A 15,518-nucleotide genomic window follows, 5' to 3' on the forward strand; every position below is an offset into this window, starting at 1 on the left:
CTTGTAGTTGAAAATTGGGAAAACCTACCTTTCTCCCCCTTGGGTGTTGAAGATGAGAAACAATCCATTTGTACGTTAGTAAAGCATGTCTATATTGTGTGGAATTCACCGGTTGAAATTTCACATTGTCTACTCATTTGTTACTCTTTACTGTGTATGGTGAAAAAATATGTGTGTGCAAAATGGTTCACATGTTATTTTTGAGGCATTTTTTTACCCCTCGATGCGTGCTCTCGGGTTAAATGTTAAATACACTATTTTATTTAGTTATTGACACATCAGCAGCATTACATACTCAGCACCATGAGTGATAATTTGTTTTTGTAGTTACTTTCATACAATACATCAGTGTTTTGTCCATACGCATGGAAGCAACTTAGAAAAAAAAGCCAATGAGTCACGTTACACAGTTTAGTTCACATGTCTCAGAGAATTTTGCCTTTAAATCTGAAAATGTAAGGCTCCATGAGTCCGCACGATGGCGCTGCAGGTTAAGAAGACAGACCATAGAAATTGCTTCTGTAATTCCCTTGCCAGGGCCAGTTTCTCACCACCTAGAAGCAAAAAGTGCACCTTTTTTCAGCCAAAGCATAGGCGAGTGTGAAACCTTAAATCTTCTATTTGGAGGCTTGATTCTGACGTTCTGGACTGTGAGATAGTGCTGTCACGATCCTGGGCATTTGTGAAGCTACTGTGAAGCAAACACTGAGGAAGGAGCCATGGAGACTGCATGGATGTGCAACCTGAGACAAAGGCAAGTCCTGGCTTTCTTTGTTTTGCTGATAGTGTCTGGGGCAGGGGCAGAACTGGGTCGTTACTCTATAGAGGAAGAAACAGAGAGGGGCACCTTTGTGGCAAATCTTGGGAAAGATCTGGGGGTGGAGCTGGCAGAGATATCCAGCCGAAGGGCTAGGATCATTTCCCAGGAAAACAAAGAGCATTTGCATCTCAACGTTCAAACTGGAGATTTGCTCATAAATGAGAAACTGGACCGAGAGGAGCTATGTGGCCCCACTGAGCCTTGTATTCTACATTTCCAAGTGTTGATGGAAAACCCATTAGAGGTATTTCAGGCTGAACTAAGGGTGGTGGACATAAATGACTATTCTCCAGTGTTCAGTGAAAGAGAAATGATACTAAGAATACCAGAAAACAGTGCTCTGGGAAATACTTTCCCTTTAAATAATGCTCTGGACTCAGACGTAGAAATCAACAATATCCAGACTTACAGGCTCAGCCCGAACTCTCATTTCCTGGTTGTAACCCGCAATCGCAGTGATGGCAGGAAGTACCCAGAGCTGGTGTTGGAGAAAGAACTGGACCGAGAGGAGGAACCTGAGCTGAGATTAACTCTGACAGCTTTGGATGGTGGCTCTCCTCCCCGGTCTGGGACGGCACAGGTTCTCATTGAAGTAGTGGACATTAATGATAATGCACCCGAGTTTCAGCAGCCAACATACCAAGTGAAAATTCCCGAGAACAGCCCCACCGGCTCTCTGGTACTCACAGTCTCAGCCAATGACTTAGACAGTGGAGACAATGGGAAAGTATTGTATGCTCTCTCTCAGCCTTCAGAAGATATTAGCAAAACGTTAGAAGTAAACCCTGTGACTGGGGAAATTCGGCTACGTAAAGAAGTGGATTTTGAAACCATTCCGTCCTATGAAGTGGATATCAAGGCCACGGACGGGGGAGGTCTCTCAGGAAAATGCACTCTGTTACTGCAAGTGGTGGATGTGAATGACAATGCCCCAGAAGTGATGCTATCTGCACTTACCAGCCCAGTCCCAGAAAACTCCCCAGACCAGGTAGTTGCTGTTTTCAGTGTTCGAGATGCTGACTCTGCAAACAATGGAAAGGTGATTGCCTCCATCCAGGAAGACATTCCCTTTCTTCTAAAATCTTCAGGAAAGAACTTTTACACATTAGTGACCAAGAGAGCACTTGACAGAGAAGAAAGAGAACAATTCAACGTCACCATCACAGTTACTGACTTGGGCACACCCAGACTTACAACCGAGCACACCATAACAGTGCAGGTCTCTGACATTAATGACAACGCTCCTGCCTTCAACCAAACCTCCTACACCCTGTTCATCCGAGAGAACAACAGCCCCGCCCTGCACATAGGCACCATCAGTGCCACAGACTCAGACTCAGGCTCTAATGCCCACATCACCTACTCGCTGCTGCTGCCCCATGATCCGGAGTTGGCACTCGCCTCTCTGGTCTCCATTAACGCAGACAATGGGCAGCTGTTCGCGCTCAGGGCGCTGGACTATGAGGCCCTGCAGACCTTCGAGTTCCACGTGGGCGCCACAGATGGAGGCTCGCCCGCGCTCAGCAGCCAGGCTCTGGTGCGCGTGGTGGTGCTGGACGACAATGACAATGCACCCTTCGTGCTCTACCCACTTCAGAACGCCTCTGCGCCCTGCACTGAGCTGCTGCCCAGGGCTGCAGAGCCTGGATATCTGGTCACCAAGGTGGTGGCTGTGGACCGCGACTCTGGCCAGAATGCTTGGCTGTCATACCAGCTGCTCAAGGCCACGGAGCCCGGGCTGTTCAGCGTATGGGCTCACAATGGCGAGGTGCGCACCACCAGGATGCTGAACGAGCGCGATGTGCCCAAGCACAGACTGCTGCTGCTGGTCAAGGACAATGGGGATCCCCCGTGCTCTGCCAGTGTCACTCTGCACGTGCTAGTTGTGGATGGCTTCTCTCAGCCCTACCTGCCTCTGCCAGAGGTGGCGCGCAATCCCGCGCGTGAAGAGGACGCCCTAACACTGTACCTGGTCATTGCCTTGGCCTCTGTGTCTTCTCTCTTCCTCTTGTCTGTGCTGCTGTTCGTGGGGGTGAGGCTGTGCAGGAGGGCCAGGGAAGCCTCTCTGAGTGGCTATTCTGTGCCCGAGGGACACTTTCTTGGCCATCTGGTGGATGTCAGAGGTATGGGGACTCTGTCCCAGAGCTACCAGTATGATGTGTGTTTGATGGGCGATTCTTCCGGGACCAGTGAGTTTAACTTCTTAAAGCCAGTTCTCCCTAGCTCTCTGGACCAGTGCTCTGGGAAAGAAATGGGGGAAAATTCCACGCTCCAGAATAGTTTAGGATTTCATCATTAAGAGAAAGCTACTTGACAAATATTTACTTCTAAATATTGTCTTCTCTGTTCACCTGTGACTAGCAACAATTTTAATTTTCACTTTACCCATCCTTTTGCAGACTCAGGTCTAATGCCACAACTTTGGTTTTTCTCATATTTGTCGCACAGAATTTGTCATAGGGTCTCAGAAAACAAAAAAGTTTTATCTGCAGTTAATGTGTTCATGAAAACTTTATCTACCACTTTATTTTATTTCCTCATTTGCTCTCCCTGTTTTATGCAAGTTCCTAAAGTTCTTGAATTACTAAAATACTGCGCTGCACATTGTATACATATGTGATAGTTGGCATTTCTGTGTTTCCTTTTTATACTGCCAGTGTTGTTGAATTGCCACCTTTGATTTTTATTATATATCATAGTTGTCTTAAGCTATGCTAGTATTTAGAGTTTGGTTTTTCTTTGTTTATATATCTTGAATATATATTGTTTTGAAATCTCTTTCTCTCATAAGTAATACAAGTATCTAGTCAACCTGAAAATAAGAATAGTATTGTAAGATATTGAGCTTATGTAGATGTGCCTACATTTGTAAGAATTGGGACAATTTTTGGCATTCTGGGGCATCAAAATGAAGTATTTAATATTTTCTTTAGTTCTGCATGAAAACCCAGAGATGGGTGTTGAGTTTTCAATGGATTACAATCCAGTCACAATCCTTTGAATAAACAATGCATATGTATTATCAAGTAGATTGTATGATTTTTCTATGTAACAGAGATAGTATTTGGGGCTCTATCTAATCTTTTTCCTGAACACATTCTAAGATTTAGTCTATGTCACTTACTTACAGTGGGAAAATTATAACATTGTAAGCTTTTGAATAAAAACATGTGAGGAAGATATTTTATTCATATGGCCTTACTTTCAGCAATGTTAGAATATGTACTGGTTTGTCATCAATTTGATCTGTATTTAAGGCACAGTAAGAGGGACATTTAAACAAATGTAAGGTTTTTCTTTAACTCTATAGATGAAAGCTGTTTTAAAAAATAAAGACAAATAAAAAGAAAGCAGCAGAAATTTCAAAGAATAAAAAAATGAAGTAGTGTGGTTTTCAAATGGTAGGTCCTGAAGGATGTAGGCTGTTTCTTGTCCTCTGTACAGGTCATTTGTGCGTTATTTGATTCAATAAATAGTAGTTACTGAATGGTTTTTCCAACCAGAGATAAGGTACAGTTCCTGCCCAAATTGGTCACATATAGAAGGAAAGGTAGATTCTTATAAAGCTGAGCCCTATGCTATTTACGTAATAAACAGTGTGTGCATAAGTCGCAGTCATGCACATATTGGGGCACAGAGGTGGACTATGATTGCTAAGTTATGGCTGTCAAGTGGTGCTTCTGTTTAGGGAATGTGAAAGAGATGGAATAAGTTTTCCGAGAAACGTGTGAAACAAATGTCTTTTGCCGGTTCCCTGTGTTTCTGTACCACTGATTCCAGAACTATGAAATATGTTATCAGAAGACATGCCCACATTTCCCCCTTTGTTTGCATGAGCCAGGTGCCAGAAATAAAATAGAATTAACACGGAGTTCAATACAGCAATAAAACAAAGTTTCTGCTACAAACCTTTTATTCAACTGTTAAAAATGTAACTTCCCCCATGAGGCTGTGAAAAACCGGTATGAATGGATGTCTATCTCAACATTATTTTCAAAAGTCAAATGAAAAGAGAAATGAGAAGTCAAAATAACATGCTACAGGAAATATTTCATAAGGAAGTATGTGTGGATACAAAAATTGGATACAGACATTTTAAGTTTGTGGGTACCACATGGTGGCGCTGCAGGCTAAAGAAATGCAGGTAAAATTAAAGAGCTGCTATTCTAGAAGTCAAAAGGGGGGGGAGGAAAGGAGGGGGAAGCTGGGGCTCCTCACGACTGAAGAAGGGAAAATATATCCTAGATCCTTCCAGCTAGGTGGAACATCTGAGGTGTATGATTGTGGGAGCGGTGGCTGAGACCTGCAGTAAGAAAAGCAGAAGCAATGGCAGCCAGAGGATCATACTTCCCCAGACAAAGGCAAGTGCTCTTTCTCTTCCTGTTCGGGGGGCTGTGCTTGGCACGTTCTGAATTTGGACGTTATTCTGTGACTGAGGAAACAGAGAGGGGATCATTTGTGGCGAATCTAGCAAAGGATCTGGGGCTAGGGGTGGAAGTGCTGGCTGCAAAGAGAACGAGGGTGATTTCTGATGATAACAAACAGCATTTGCTCCTGGATCCCCACACTGGAGATTTGCTCACGAATGAAAAACTGGACCGGGAGAAGCTGTGCGGCCCCACAGAGCCTTGCCTGCTGTATTTCCAAATTTTAATGGATAGCCCCTTCCAGATTTACCGGGCCGAGCTGAGAATTGTGGATATAAATGATCACTCACCCATATTCCAGGACAAAAAGATGATACTAAAAATACTGGAAAACACAGCTGTGGAGACAACATTTCAATTAGAAAGAGCACAAGACTCGGATGTCGGACAAAATGGCATCCAAAACTACACCATCAGCCCCAACTCTTTTTTTCATATTAACATTCGTGATAGCGATGAAGGGGTGATATATCCAGAGCTTGTGCTAGACAAGGCTCTGGATTGGGAGAAGCAGCCGGAGTTCAGTCTAACACTCACAGCACTTGATGGTGGATCTCCGCCCAGGTCTGGGACAGCCACTATACATATTCTGGTCATGGACGTCAATGACAATGCCCCACAGTTTCCCCAAGAACTTTATGAAACCCAGGCTCCAGAAAACAGTCCAGTAGGCCTTGTTGTCATTAAAGTCATCGGAGAAGATGTAGACTCCGGAGTCAATGCAGAGTTATCCTATTCATTTTTTGATGCTTCCGAAGATATTAGAGCAACCTTTCAAATCGATCCGTTCTCTGGGGAAATCACGCTCAGAGCCTTGCTTGACTATGAGATCATAAAGTCCTATAAGTTAAACGTACAGGCAGTTGACAGTGGGGGCCTTTCGGCCAGATGTACGGTTTTAGTTCACGTTTTAGACATTAATGACAACCCCCCTGAGCTGATCATGACATCACTTGTCAACGAAGTTGTTGAGAACTCACCTGAAACGGTGCTGGCACTTTTTAGGATTAACGACAGAGACTCTGGAGAGAATGGAAAAACGGTTTGCTACATTCAAGAAAATCTGCCTTTCCTTCTAAAACCCTCCGTAGACAATTTTTACATCCTAACGACAGAAGGAACACTGGACAGAGAAAGCAGAGCTGAGTACAACATCACCATCACAGTTACTGACTTGGGCACACCCAGACTTACAACCGAGCACACCATAACAGTGCATGTCTCCGACATCAATGACAACGCCCCCGCCTTCACCCAAACCTCGTACACCATGTTTGTCCGAGAAAACAACAGCCCCGCCCTCCACATAGGCACCTTCAGCGCCACAGACTCAGACTCTGGCTCCAATGCCCGCATCACCTACTCGCTGCTGCCGCCCCAGGACCCACAGCTGGACCTCGCCTCACTCATCTCCATCAATGCAGACAACGGACAGCTGTTCGCGCTCAAGGCGATGGACTACGAGGCCCTGCGGGCCTTCGAGTTCCATGTGGGCGCCACAGATGGAGGCTCGCCCGCGCTCAGCAGCCAGGCTCTGGTGCGTGTGGTCGTGCTAGATGACAATGACAATGCGCCCTTCGTGCTCTACCCACTGCAGAACTCCTCTGCGCCCTGCACTGAGCTGCTGCCCAGGGCTGCAGAGCCCGGATACCTGGTCACCAAGGTAGTGGCTGTGGACCGCGACTCTGGCCAGAATGCTTGGCTGTCATACCAGCTGCTCAAGGCCACGGAGCCCGGGCTGTTCAGTGTGTGGGCTCACAATGGCGAGGTGCGCACCACCAGGCTGCTGAGCGAGCGCGATGTGCCCAAGCACAGACTGCTGCTGCTGGTCAAGGACAATGGGGATCCCCCGTGCTCTGCCAGTGTCACTCTGCACGTGCTAGTTGTGGATGGCTTCTCTCAGCCCTACCTGCCTCTGCCAGAGGTGGCGCACAATCCCGCGCGTGAAGAGGATGCCCTAACACTGTACCTGGTCATTGCCTTGGCCTCTGTGTCTTCTCTCTTCCTCTTGTCTGTGCTGCTGTTCGTGGGGGTAAGGCTGTGCAGGAGGGCCAGGGAAGCCTCTCTGGGTGGGTGCTCTGTGCCTGAAGGACACTTTCCGGGCCGTCTGGTGGACGTCAGCGGTACAGGAACACTGTCCCAGAACTACCAATATGAAGTGTGTCTAATGGGAGGCTCCACTGGTACCAATGATTTCAAGTTCTTGAAACCGATTTACCCTGAAGTTCATGCTTATGGTTCCCAAGGCAATAGCGATGAAAAGCCCACATTTTGAAGTTTCTAATTTAATTTTGAGTAACATTTTATTCCATTTAATATATAATACGTCCATATGAATATTAATTTAGTTGTATAGTGGTTGCTACACAGCATAACCAACTTCATTTTATACTTTCAAATGTGTCATTTAATATTTTTACATTGTTAATACTTCAGTGGTTGAGTCATGCTTGGGTTTTTGTTTGTTTGTTTTTGTTTTCTTTTCTTTCTAGTAGAGTATTGCCACTTTAAATTTGAGGTTTTTTACTCTTTCACCGTGCATGATAGTATGGTATGTTTTAATTTCTCATTACAGAAAACTGAGGTTTGGGGTTTTTTAATTATTGTTTGGTTTACTTTTGTTGCTAAGAATTAACCAGTCCTTTTGCATGGTAACCAAATGCTCCACCATTGAGCTCTATGAGGCATGATATATACTCTATTTTAAAAGCTGTATTTTTTCTAACTTTCATTGAGTTCATTTTTGGCAGTTTCACACATCTGTGTCATGCATTCTGTTTATTCTAACCTCCTGAATAATCTCCTTGCAACCCCTATTATGTCCCTTCCTCCCTTACAAGTTCTTTGATTTTGAGTGTTCTGATAACTTTTGTCTCAGCATACTGATTAATGTCTTCTACACACACAGCGTCATGCTTTGGACTCATTCATTCCTAACTCTTGTTGTCCCACTGGTTTCCTTCTTTTTCCAAGTATCCCATGCTGCTTTCTCAACATGGCTATTTCGTTGCCCTTATTCCCTGTCTTCCTTAAGAGTTCTTACTTTTTCTTTTCTTTTATTCCCAAAACATTGTTTCTCTATGTAGACCTAGCTCTTCTGGAATCAGTTGGGCAGACTGGGCAGACCTCAAACTCAACAGATATCCACCTGCCTCTGCTGCCTGAATGCTAGGATTAAACTTATGTGTCACCACCACCCAGAAAGAGGTCATTTTTATGTTCATTCTTGGGGACATATACAACAGATTGTGTCATATAATGTTAATACAATGTGATAGTCTGCACGAAGTTAACATAATTCAAGCTCATTTAAATTTTATGACAATATTGGTGGGCTGTTAGAGAGATAATTTTCATGCTATATTGAAACTTTAAAAATAGTCAAATTTAAAAGTTGAAATAAATTAAAGGTTACAGAGAAAATAAATTTTATCTCTGGTCCCTTTCTACACAGTTGTTCTTCAAAGTTGATCTACTTTTAGATGATGTGTTTAAACTGCTTTATCTTTATAGTTATCTTTTATGCGTTACATACATTTTTGCAGTTCTTCTTTCACATTAATAGACATACATACAAAGGGAAACATTTCCCTTATCCTAGGGGTTTTTGGTAGAATAGTCATAAAATATTATCAGTTTAGTTTCTGTGGATTTCTGGGCTCAAACCCTACGCTTCCTAGATAAGTACCATCCTGAAGCAAAGCTAATATTACTGTCCACCTGTATAGGTTTCCTATGTACATACTTAGTCATGCAGAGTCATGCAGTATGATTACATTTTCTTTCTTGGAAACATTTTTCCCAGAGCTAATAGTTGCTGTTTTAGATTTGGATTAATTTCTATTTGCTGCTAGTGATTTTTCTGCCCCTCTCTTTCCATGTTAAATGATCAGTCAAAGCAGTGAGTTACCTTGAGCTGTACTCTCTCTGTACTTACTAGTAGTTTTACATCACATTTCTCTTGAATATCAAGTTCTTGCCTTCAGATATTTAAATATATAAGATACAATTTAATTGTGTTTATTTACTAGGGAGCTTTCATTCATAGGTCTTCGTTTAAACTGTTTACCTTATGGATGCCATGCTTTAATACTTTCCCACACTGCCTACCTTTTATAGGAACCAGTATCATTTCTAGGTTTACTTTCTTACTCCTACTCTTACTTTCATTAAAATAGATGCAGAGGTACTGAAGAGGAAAAAAACTTTTGATACTTTACATAGTGAAACAATCTTTTCATTTGATTGATAGTTTGACTGGGTATAAAAGTATAATTTGAAATTTTCTCCCTAAAAATTAAAAAGCACTTTCCCTTTTTTTAATTGTGGCAAATTATCTTTCACAAGGACAATTCCATTCTAAAGCCTATCTCTTTTTCTGCATTTTTTATTCATTCTAGAAGCATTGGAAAACTTATCCTCAATAGTGTGATAATACTGTAGCTGTGGTTATTTCTTTGGTAACCCTTTCACAAGGACATATCCTGTCAATGTTGAGATTCTCAAATAGAGAGAAAATCATTTTAGTTTGCTATAATTTCTCTCTTGTATTTTCTAAAAATCTTAATTAAATATTTCACTGACTAGAAGAGTTATTTTAGACCCTAAGCTCATTTCATTTTATATTTCTGCTTTGTTTGTTTCATGTTCTACTTTTACAAACTGCTCATTTAGTCATTCAATCTTTATCCATAAGCTTGCTTTTTGGTAGACAAATACTTTTAGATTTTTTTGAACAGTATTTGTTGGAAGTGTAGTATTTTTCCTCTCTGAAAAGTATATTGTTTTTCTATATTTCCTTAGACAATATTCTAAAAATATGCTGTACAATATTATTATATTATTATTTTAAAAATTAAGAGTGAGTCACAGAAGTTGAAGAAATTTACCAAAATTATACAATATATTTTTTTTGCCTTATTCAACTTTGAATCAGAGTCTTATCTACAGAGTCAGGGTAGCCTCCAATTTGCAATCTTTCTGACTCTGCCTCTTGTGTATTGAGATTAAAGGCATACACAATCCAATATGCCCCAGCTCTAACCCATCATTTCTCTTATAATAAGAATACATGCTCCATACAAGTGTTATTAACATAAAATGGGTACATGTATTTGAAACACAAAGAATCATGGAAGATGTAAGTAAGCATTTTTTTCTTAGATTTCATTTTTCTGGGGATATTGATCAGACCTTTCCAGAGACATTTTCTTCCATCTGACTATATGCATTTCCTCTTGTTTCGTTTTGTCTTGTATTTGTATTGGTGTGTGTGTGTGTGTGTGTGTGTGTGTGTGTGTGTGTGTGTGTTGGTGATTCTCCTGTCTGAATCTACTGTCTGTGCTTTGATTAAAGATGTGCAGTATTGCATCTGATTCTTACATGGATACTAGTGAACAAATTCAGATCCAGGTTTGTACAAAAAGTGTTTTTACTCACTAAATTACACTTGTGACTATGAACATTGGTTTGGGCCTTTCTACTTTTTTTAAAACTATCCTCCCAAATATCATGTAGTCCTTGGCTATGTTCAATTGAAGAATTCTGCATTTAAAACACTGGGTATCAACCCTCTGTGACTGAACAGGTGTGGATGCCAAGACTTCATTCTAATGTCACCATGCTAAGGCAGAGATATTTTCTAGGCAGAGCCACATCAGTAAGTATAAGAATTTGTTTGAGCTTTCACACTTTAATGGTTAGAATTCTGGAGTAACTAATGTGTGAGATTATGTGTTAACAACAAACCTTGTTTTCTATGGTCTGAGAATGTTGCCTGAGAAAAGACTTGAGATCTCACTACTCAAAAATCTATATCTAAAAATCTAAAGTTCTACTTTTGTTCAGCATGACTTAAGTGTCAAAGACTAGAGAAAGTTTGCTAATCTCTTCAAATCAAGAATCCATTCTCTACCACGAGTGACTTTTCTGTCTCTGTAAACACTGAGAACAGAGAATTCAACTACTGTAAATACAGTTTCAATTAATAACTTGTTCTTCTCAAGTTTAACTTTAATCTTCTCATTTCTCTGAATCTGGAATGTGAATGCTCTTCTGTTAGACAAACACATCAATTGCCCTTTCTCCGGGAAATGGATTTTTTTAGCCATTTCATGGAACGTCACAGTGAGTTTTCTCTGATTGCTTTTTATCAATAAACCCATGTTTGTTGTGTACCTTGTGTACTTTAATTTTGTGAGTCCTCAGTATCTTTGCTTTTCATATTAGATATAAAAGTCTACCTACCTTTCAGTTTCTCTCTTTTGTGATGGTTTATTTTTCAGCCATATATAGAACTTACATTTAAAAAAAACAATTCAAATTAACATTTTCAACTGGAATGGTTTCATTCATTCCTGGGGCACTTTTGAAACTTTCCATAGTAGACATCATTGATGAGTTCCTATGAGCATTTATTCCCAACAGTCTCCGCCTTCAGTAGCAGTCTTGAACTCTAGCTAGGGTTAAAACCCCTGCAAGTTTCAGAGATGATACTATTCAGTGTGAAGCAAGCCAAAGTAGGCTCTGGCACTAAAAGCTACCCCTATAATACTATACTCAAGTAACTATATGTTGCTTCATTAACAGCAACATGGCACTAATTGGTTTCATTCAGAGATTAAATTTTTGCTTTCTTTAGGGAAGAAATTTTTTTTCTCTTTTTTCCTCTCTGAACTGTTTGCTGTGTGTGGTTGGCAGAATATTTTGGGAACCTGGGAGAGGTCAGCTTTAGAAGGATGAGTGTCCTTTACTCAAAACATCACATTTGTATGTGTACCACTTACTGAATTGTTGTCACTTGTAGGAAACTGGAGCTAAAGTATAAATTTATATAATGTATTCCTTAACATGTACCATCTCCTGGATAATCCAGTTTCATAATCCAAGGACAACCTCTGAAACGTTGCATGGACACTTTCTCCTAACCAAGGCCTAGTGGTAAAGGGATGTGTTAAACTTAACAATGTTACACTCCTGAGATACTTACCAAGTGCTTTAAAACAAACACTAACATTATTATGAGCCATAAAGAACACTGTGGAAAAAATATACTAGTCACCCCATAATAAAGATTTGTCTCTGAGAGAAATTCGATGTGAATGAAATGTTAAGTGGCATTCATCAAACTGTGAAAACCTGTGAAGACACATGGTGGCGCTGCAGGATAATATTACAGGGGGAAAAATACATTAAATACAGCAGACACAGCCCAAGCGAACACAGAAAACTAGGAAGAAAAACAAGCCATGAGGGAGCTGCATAGAAACCATTTATCCTTCAGATTCTGAGGATTCTGTGGACAAATCAAGGGGTACGTTTTGCAGAAGAGTGTAGTGGAGCAGAAGTGATTCTCCCAGAAGCCTCTGGAAAGGAACTATGGGGAACCGAGAGGGACACGATCTGCAGACAAGGCAAGTCCTGCTTCTCTTTGTTTTTCTGGGAATGTCTCAAGCACGCTCTGAGGCTGGGAGACTTTCAGTGGTGGAGGAAATGCTGAGTGGAGCCTTGGTCGGGAATTTGGTAAAGGACCTGGGGCTTGAGATGGGTGAGCTGTCTGCACGAGGGGCCCAAGTGGCCTCTAATGATAATAACCTGCCTTTGCAATTGAACATAAATACAGGAGATGTGGTCCTAAGTGAACCACTAGACCGTGAGGAGCTGTGTGGCTCCACTGAGCCCTGTGTGCTCCATTTTCAGGTGTTACTGAAAAACCCCTTAAAGATCCTGCAAGTTGAGCTTCAGGTCATGGATGTAAATGACAACTCCCCCGTATTCTTGGAAAAGGAAATGGTTTTAGAAATCCCAGAAAACAGTCCTGTAGGTGCTGTGTTCCTACTAGAAAGTGCAACTGATTTAGATGTAGGAATCAATGCTGTTAAAAGCTATGCGATAAGCCAGAGCTCTCATTTCCATGTTACAATGAGAGTTAATCCCGACGGCAGAAAATATCCAGAGTTAGTTTTGGACAAGGTGCTGGATTATGAGGAGCAGCCTGAGCTCAGCCTCATTCTCACTGCTTTGGATGGAGGAACACCACCCAGGTCTGGGACTGCATTGGTTCGAGTGGAAATCATAGATACTAACGACAACTCCCCCATGTTTGACCAAATGTTCTATGAAGTGACGATTCCAGAAAATAGCAAGCTTGGATCACTGATTATCACTGCATCGGCTTGGGATTTAGACTCGGGAATTAATGGTGAACTATCATATGCCTTTTCTCACGCATCGGATGATATTCAAAAAACATTTGCAATTAATAAAAATTCTGGAGAAATAAGTTTAATAGGTTATTTGGACTTTGAAACAACTGAATCCTATTCAATACTCATTAAAGCTACTGATCGGGGAGGACTTTTTGGGAAATCTACACTAAGAATTCAGGTGATGGATGTGAATGACAATTTCCCTGAAATTGCTGTGTCATCATTTATCAGTCCAATCCCAGAAAATACCGCAGAGAGTTTAGTTATGATTTTTAGTATTCGAGACAAGGACTCAGGAGAGAACAGCAAGATGGTTTGTTCTATTCCAGAGGATCTCCCGTTTGTGCTAAAATCTTCTATTGAAAATTACTACCACTTAGAAACAGAGGGAGCACTGGACAGAGAGAGCAGAGCTGAGTACAACATCACTATCTCTGTCACAGACTTGGGCACACCCAGGCTCACAACCCAGCACACCGTAACAGTGCAGGTCTCCGACATCAATGACAATGCTCCGACTTTCAACCAAACCTCCTACACCCTGTTCCTCCAGGAGAACAACAGCCCTGCCCTGCACATAGGCACCATCAGCGCCACAGATGCGGACTCGGGCTCCAATGCCCGCATTACCTACTCGCTGCTGCCGCCCCAGGACCCACAGCTGGACCTCGCCTCACTCATCTCCATCAACACTGACAACGGACAGCTGTTCGCCCTCAGGGCGATGGACTATGAGGCCCTGCAGGCCTTCGAGTTCCACGTGGGCGCCACAGACCGAGGCTCACCCGCGCTCAGCAGCCAGGCTCTGGTGCGCGTGGTTGTGCTGGACGACAATGACAATGTGCCCTTCGTGCTCTACCCACTGCAGAATTCCTCTGCGCCCTGCACTGAGCTGCTGCCCAGAACAGCGGAGCCCGGATACTTAGTCACCAAGGTGGTGGCAGTGGACCGCGACTCTGGCCAGAATGCCTGGCTGTCATTTCAGCTGCTCAAGGCCACGGAACCCGGGCTGTTCAGCGTGTGGGCTCACAATGGCGAGGTGCGCACCACCAGGCTCCTGAGCGAGCGCGATGTGCCCAAGCACAGACTGCTGCTGCTGGTCAAGGACAATGGGGATCCTCCGCGCTCTTCCACAGTCACTCTGCATGTGCTGCTGGTGGATGGCTTCTCTCAGCCCTACCTGCCTCTGCCAGGGGTGGCGCAGGACTCCGTGCACGAAGTTGAGGATGTGCTCACTCTGTACCTGGTTATTGCCTTAGCCTCTGTATCTTCGCTCTTCCTCCTGTCAGTGATGCTGTTTGTAGGAGTGAAGCTGTGCAAAAGGGCCAGGGCAGCATCTCTAGGTAGCTGTTCTGTGCCTGAGGGACACTTTCCTGATCATCTCGTGGACATTAGCGGTGCGGGGACTCTGTCTCAGAGCTACCAGTATGAGGTGTGTCTGATGGGAGGTAGTGGGACAAATGAGTTCAGATTCTTGAAGCCAGTTTCCCCCAATTTAAAACCCCAGGTCCCTGGGAAGGGAATGGAGGAAAGTCCTACTTTGCGCAATAGTTTTGGGTTATTTAGTGACTGTAATTGATGCTGTATTTCATCTTGAGGCTAGTTCATGGTAATGTGTTTCTCCGAATTTGCATGATCTACAAATCTAATGTTTGCATGTTATGCCCCTCCTGCTTTTCAATTTATGCCAGCGCTTGTAATAAGGTTGTAATTTATTCTGTAGCCCATTCTCTCGGATGACCTAACTTGCACATAATTTACCCCACCCCATTTCCCATCTCTCCTTTTCAGTTTCACTTTCAACTGCACTTTTGCTTATGATGAAATAAACAGACCATTTTAGGAATAGTTAAAATTTCAAGCATATCTTCTGTTGACTTTCCTTTGCTAGTTTTGTTTGTGGTTTGTTATTATGGATGCCATTTTCAAGTACGTTTATTTTTAAAGCAACCTAGTTTAATTTTTTAATGTTTGTTACTATTGAATATATTGGTTGTGTTAGAAGATATATACTGTGATACAACCTGTTGAGAAGGAGCCCATAGTGGGTCTGGGAAGAGCTCA

The 15,518-nt window shown here is 42.4% G+C and overlaps 3 protein-coding genes across 3 annotated transcripts; all 3 read left to right on the top strand.

Moving 5' to 3' along the window:
- Positions 1-719: 719 nt before the first annotated feature.
- Positions 720-3,119, top strand: LOC308423127 (protocadherin beta-16-like; the record flags this gene model as incomplete). The annotated part of the gene is made up of 1 exon (XM_080919768.1): positions 720-3,119. The coding sequence occupies one exon, from the start codon at positions 720-722 to the stop codon at positions 3,117-3,119; it is 2,400 nt and encodes a 799-aa protein (XP_080775894.1).
- Positions 3,120-5,146: 2,027 nt separating this feature from the next.
- Positions 5,147-7,522, top strand: LOC308423131 (protocadherin beta-18; the record flags this gene model as incomplete). Its single annotated transcript, XM_080919774.1, has 1 exon — positions 5,147-7,522. One exon carries the CDS (start codon positions 5,147-5,149, stop codon positions 7,520-7,522), a length of 2,376 nt encoding a protein of 791 aa, XP_080775900.1.
- Positions 7,523-12,624: 5,102 nt separating this feature from the next.
- On the top strand, positions 12,625-15,033 carry LOC308423126 (protocadherin beta-11-like; the record flags this gene model as incomplete). The annotated part of the gene is made up of 1 exon (XM_080919767.1): positions 12,625-15,033. The coding sequence occupies one exon, from the start codon at positions 12,625-12,627 to the stop codon at positions 15,031-15,033; it is 2,409 nt and encodes an 802-aa protein (XP_080775893.1).
- Between the last annotated feature and the right edge of the window lie 485 nt (positions 15,034-15,518).

This window comes from Micromys minutus (genome assembly GCF_963924665.1).
Source record: "Micromys minutus genome assembly, chromosome: 8".
NCBI lineage: Eukaryota > Metazoa > Chordata > Mammalia > Rodentia > Muridae > Micromys > Micromys minutus.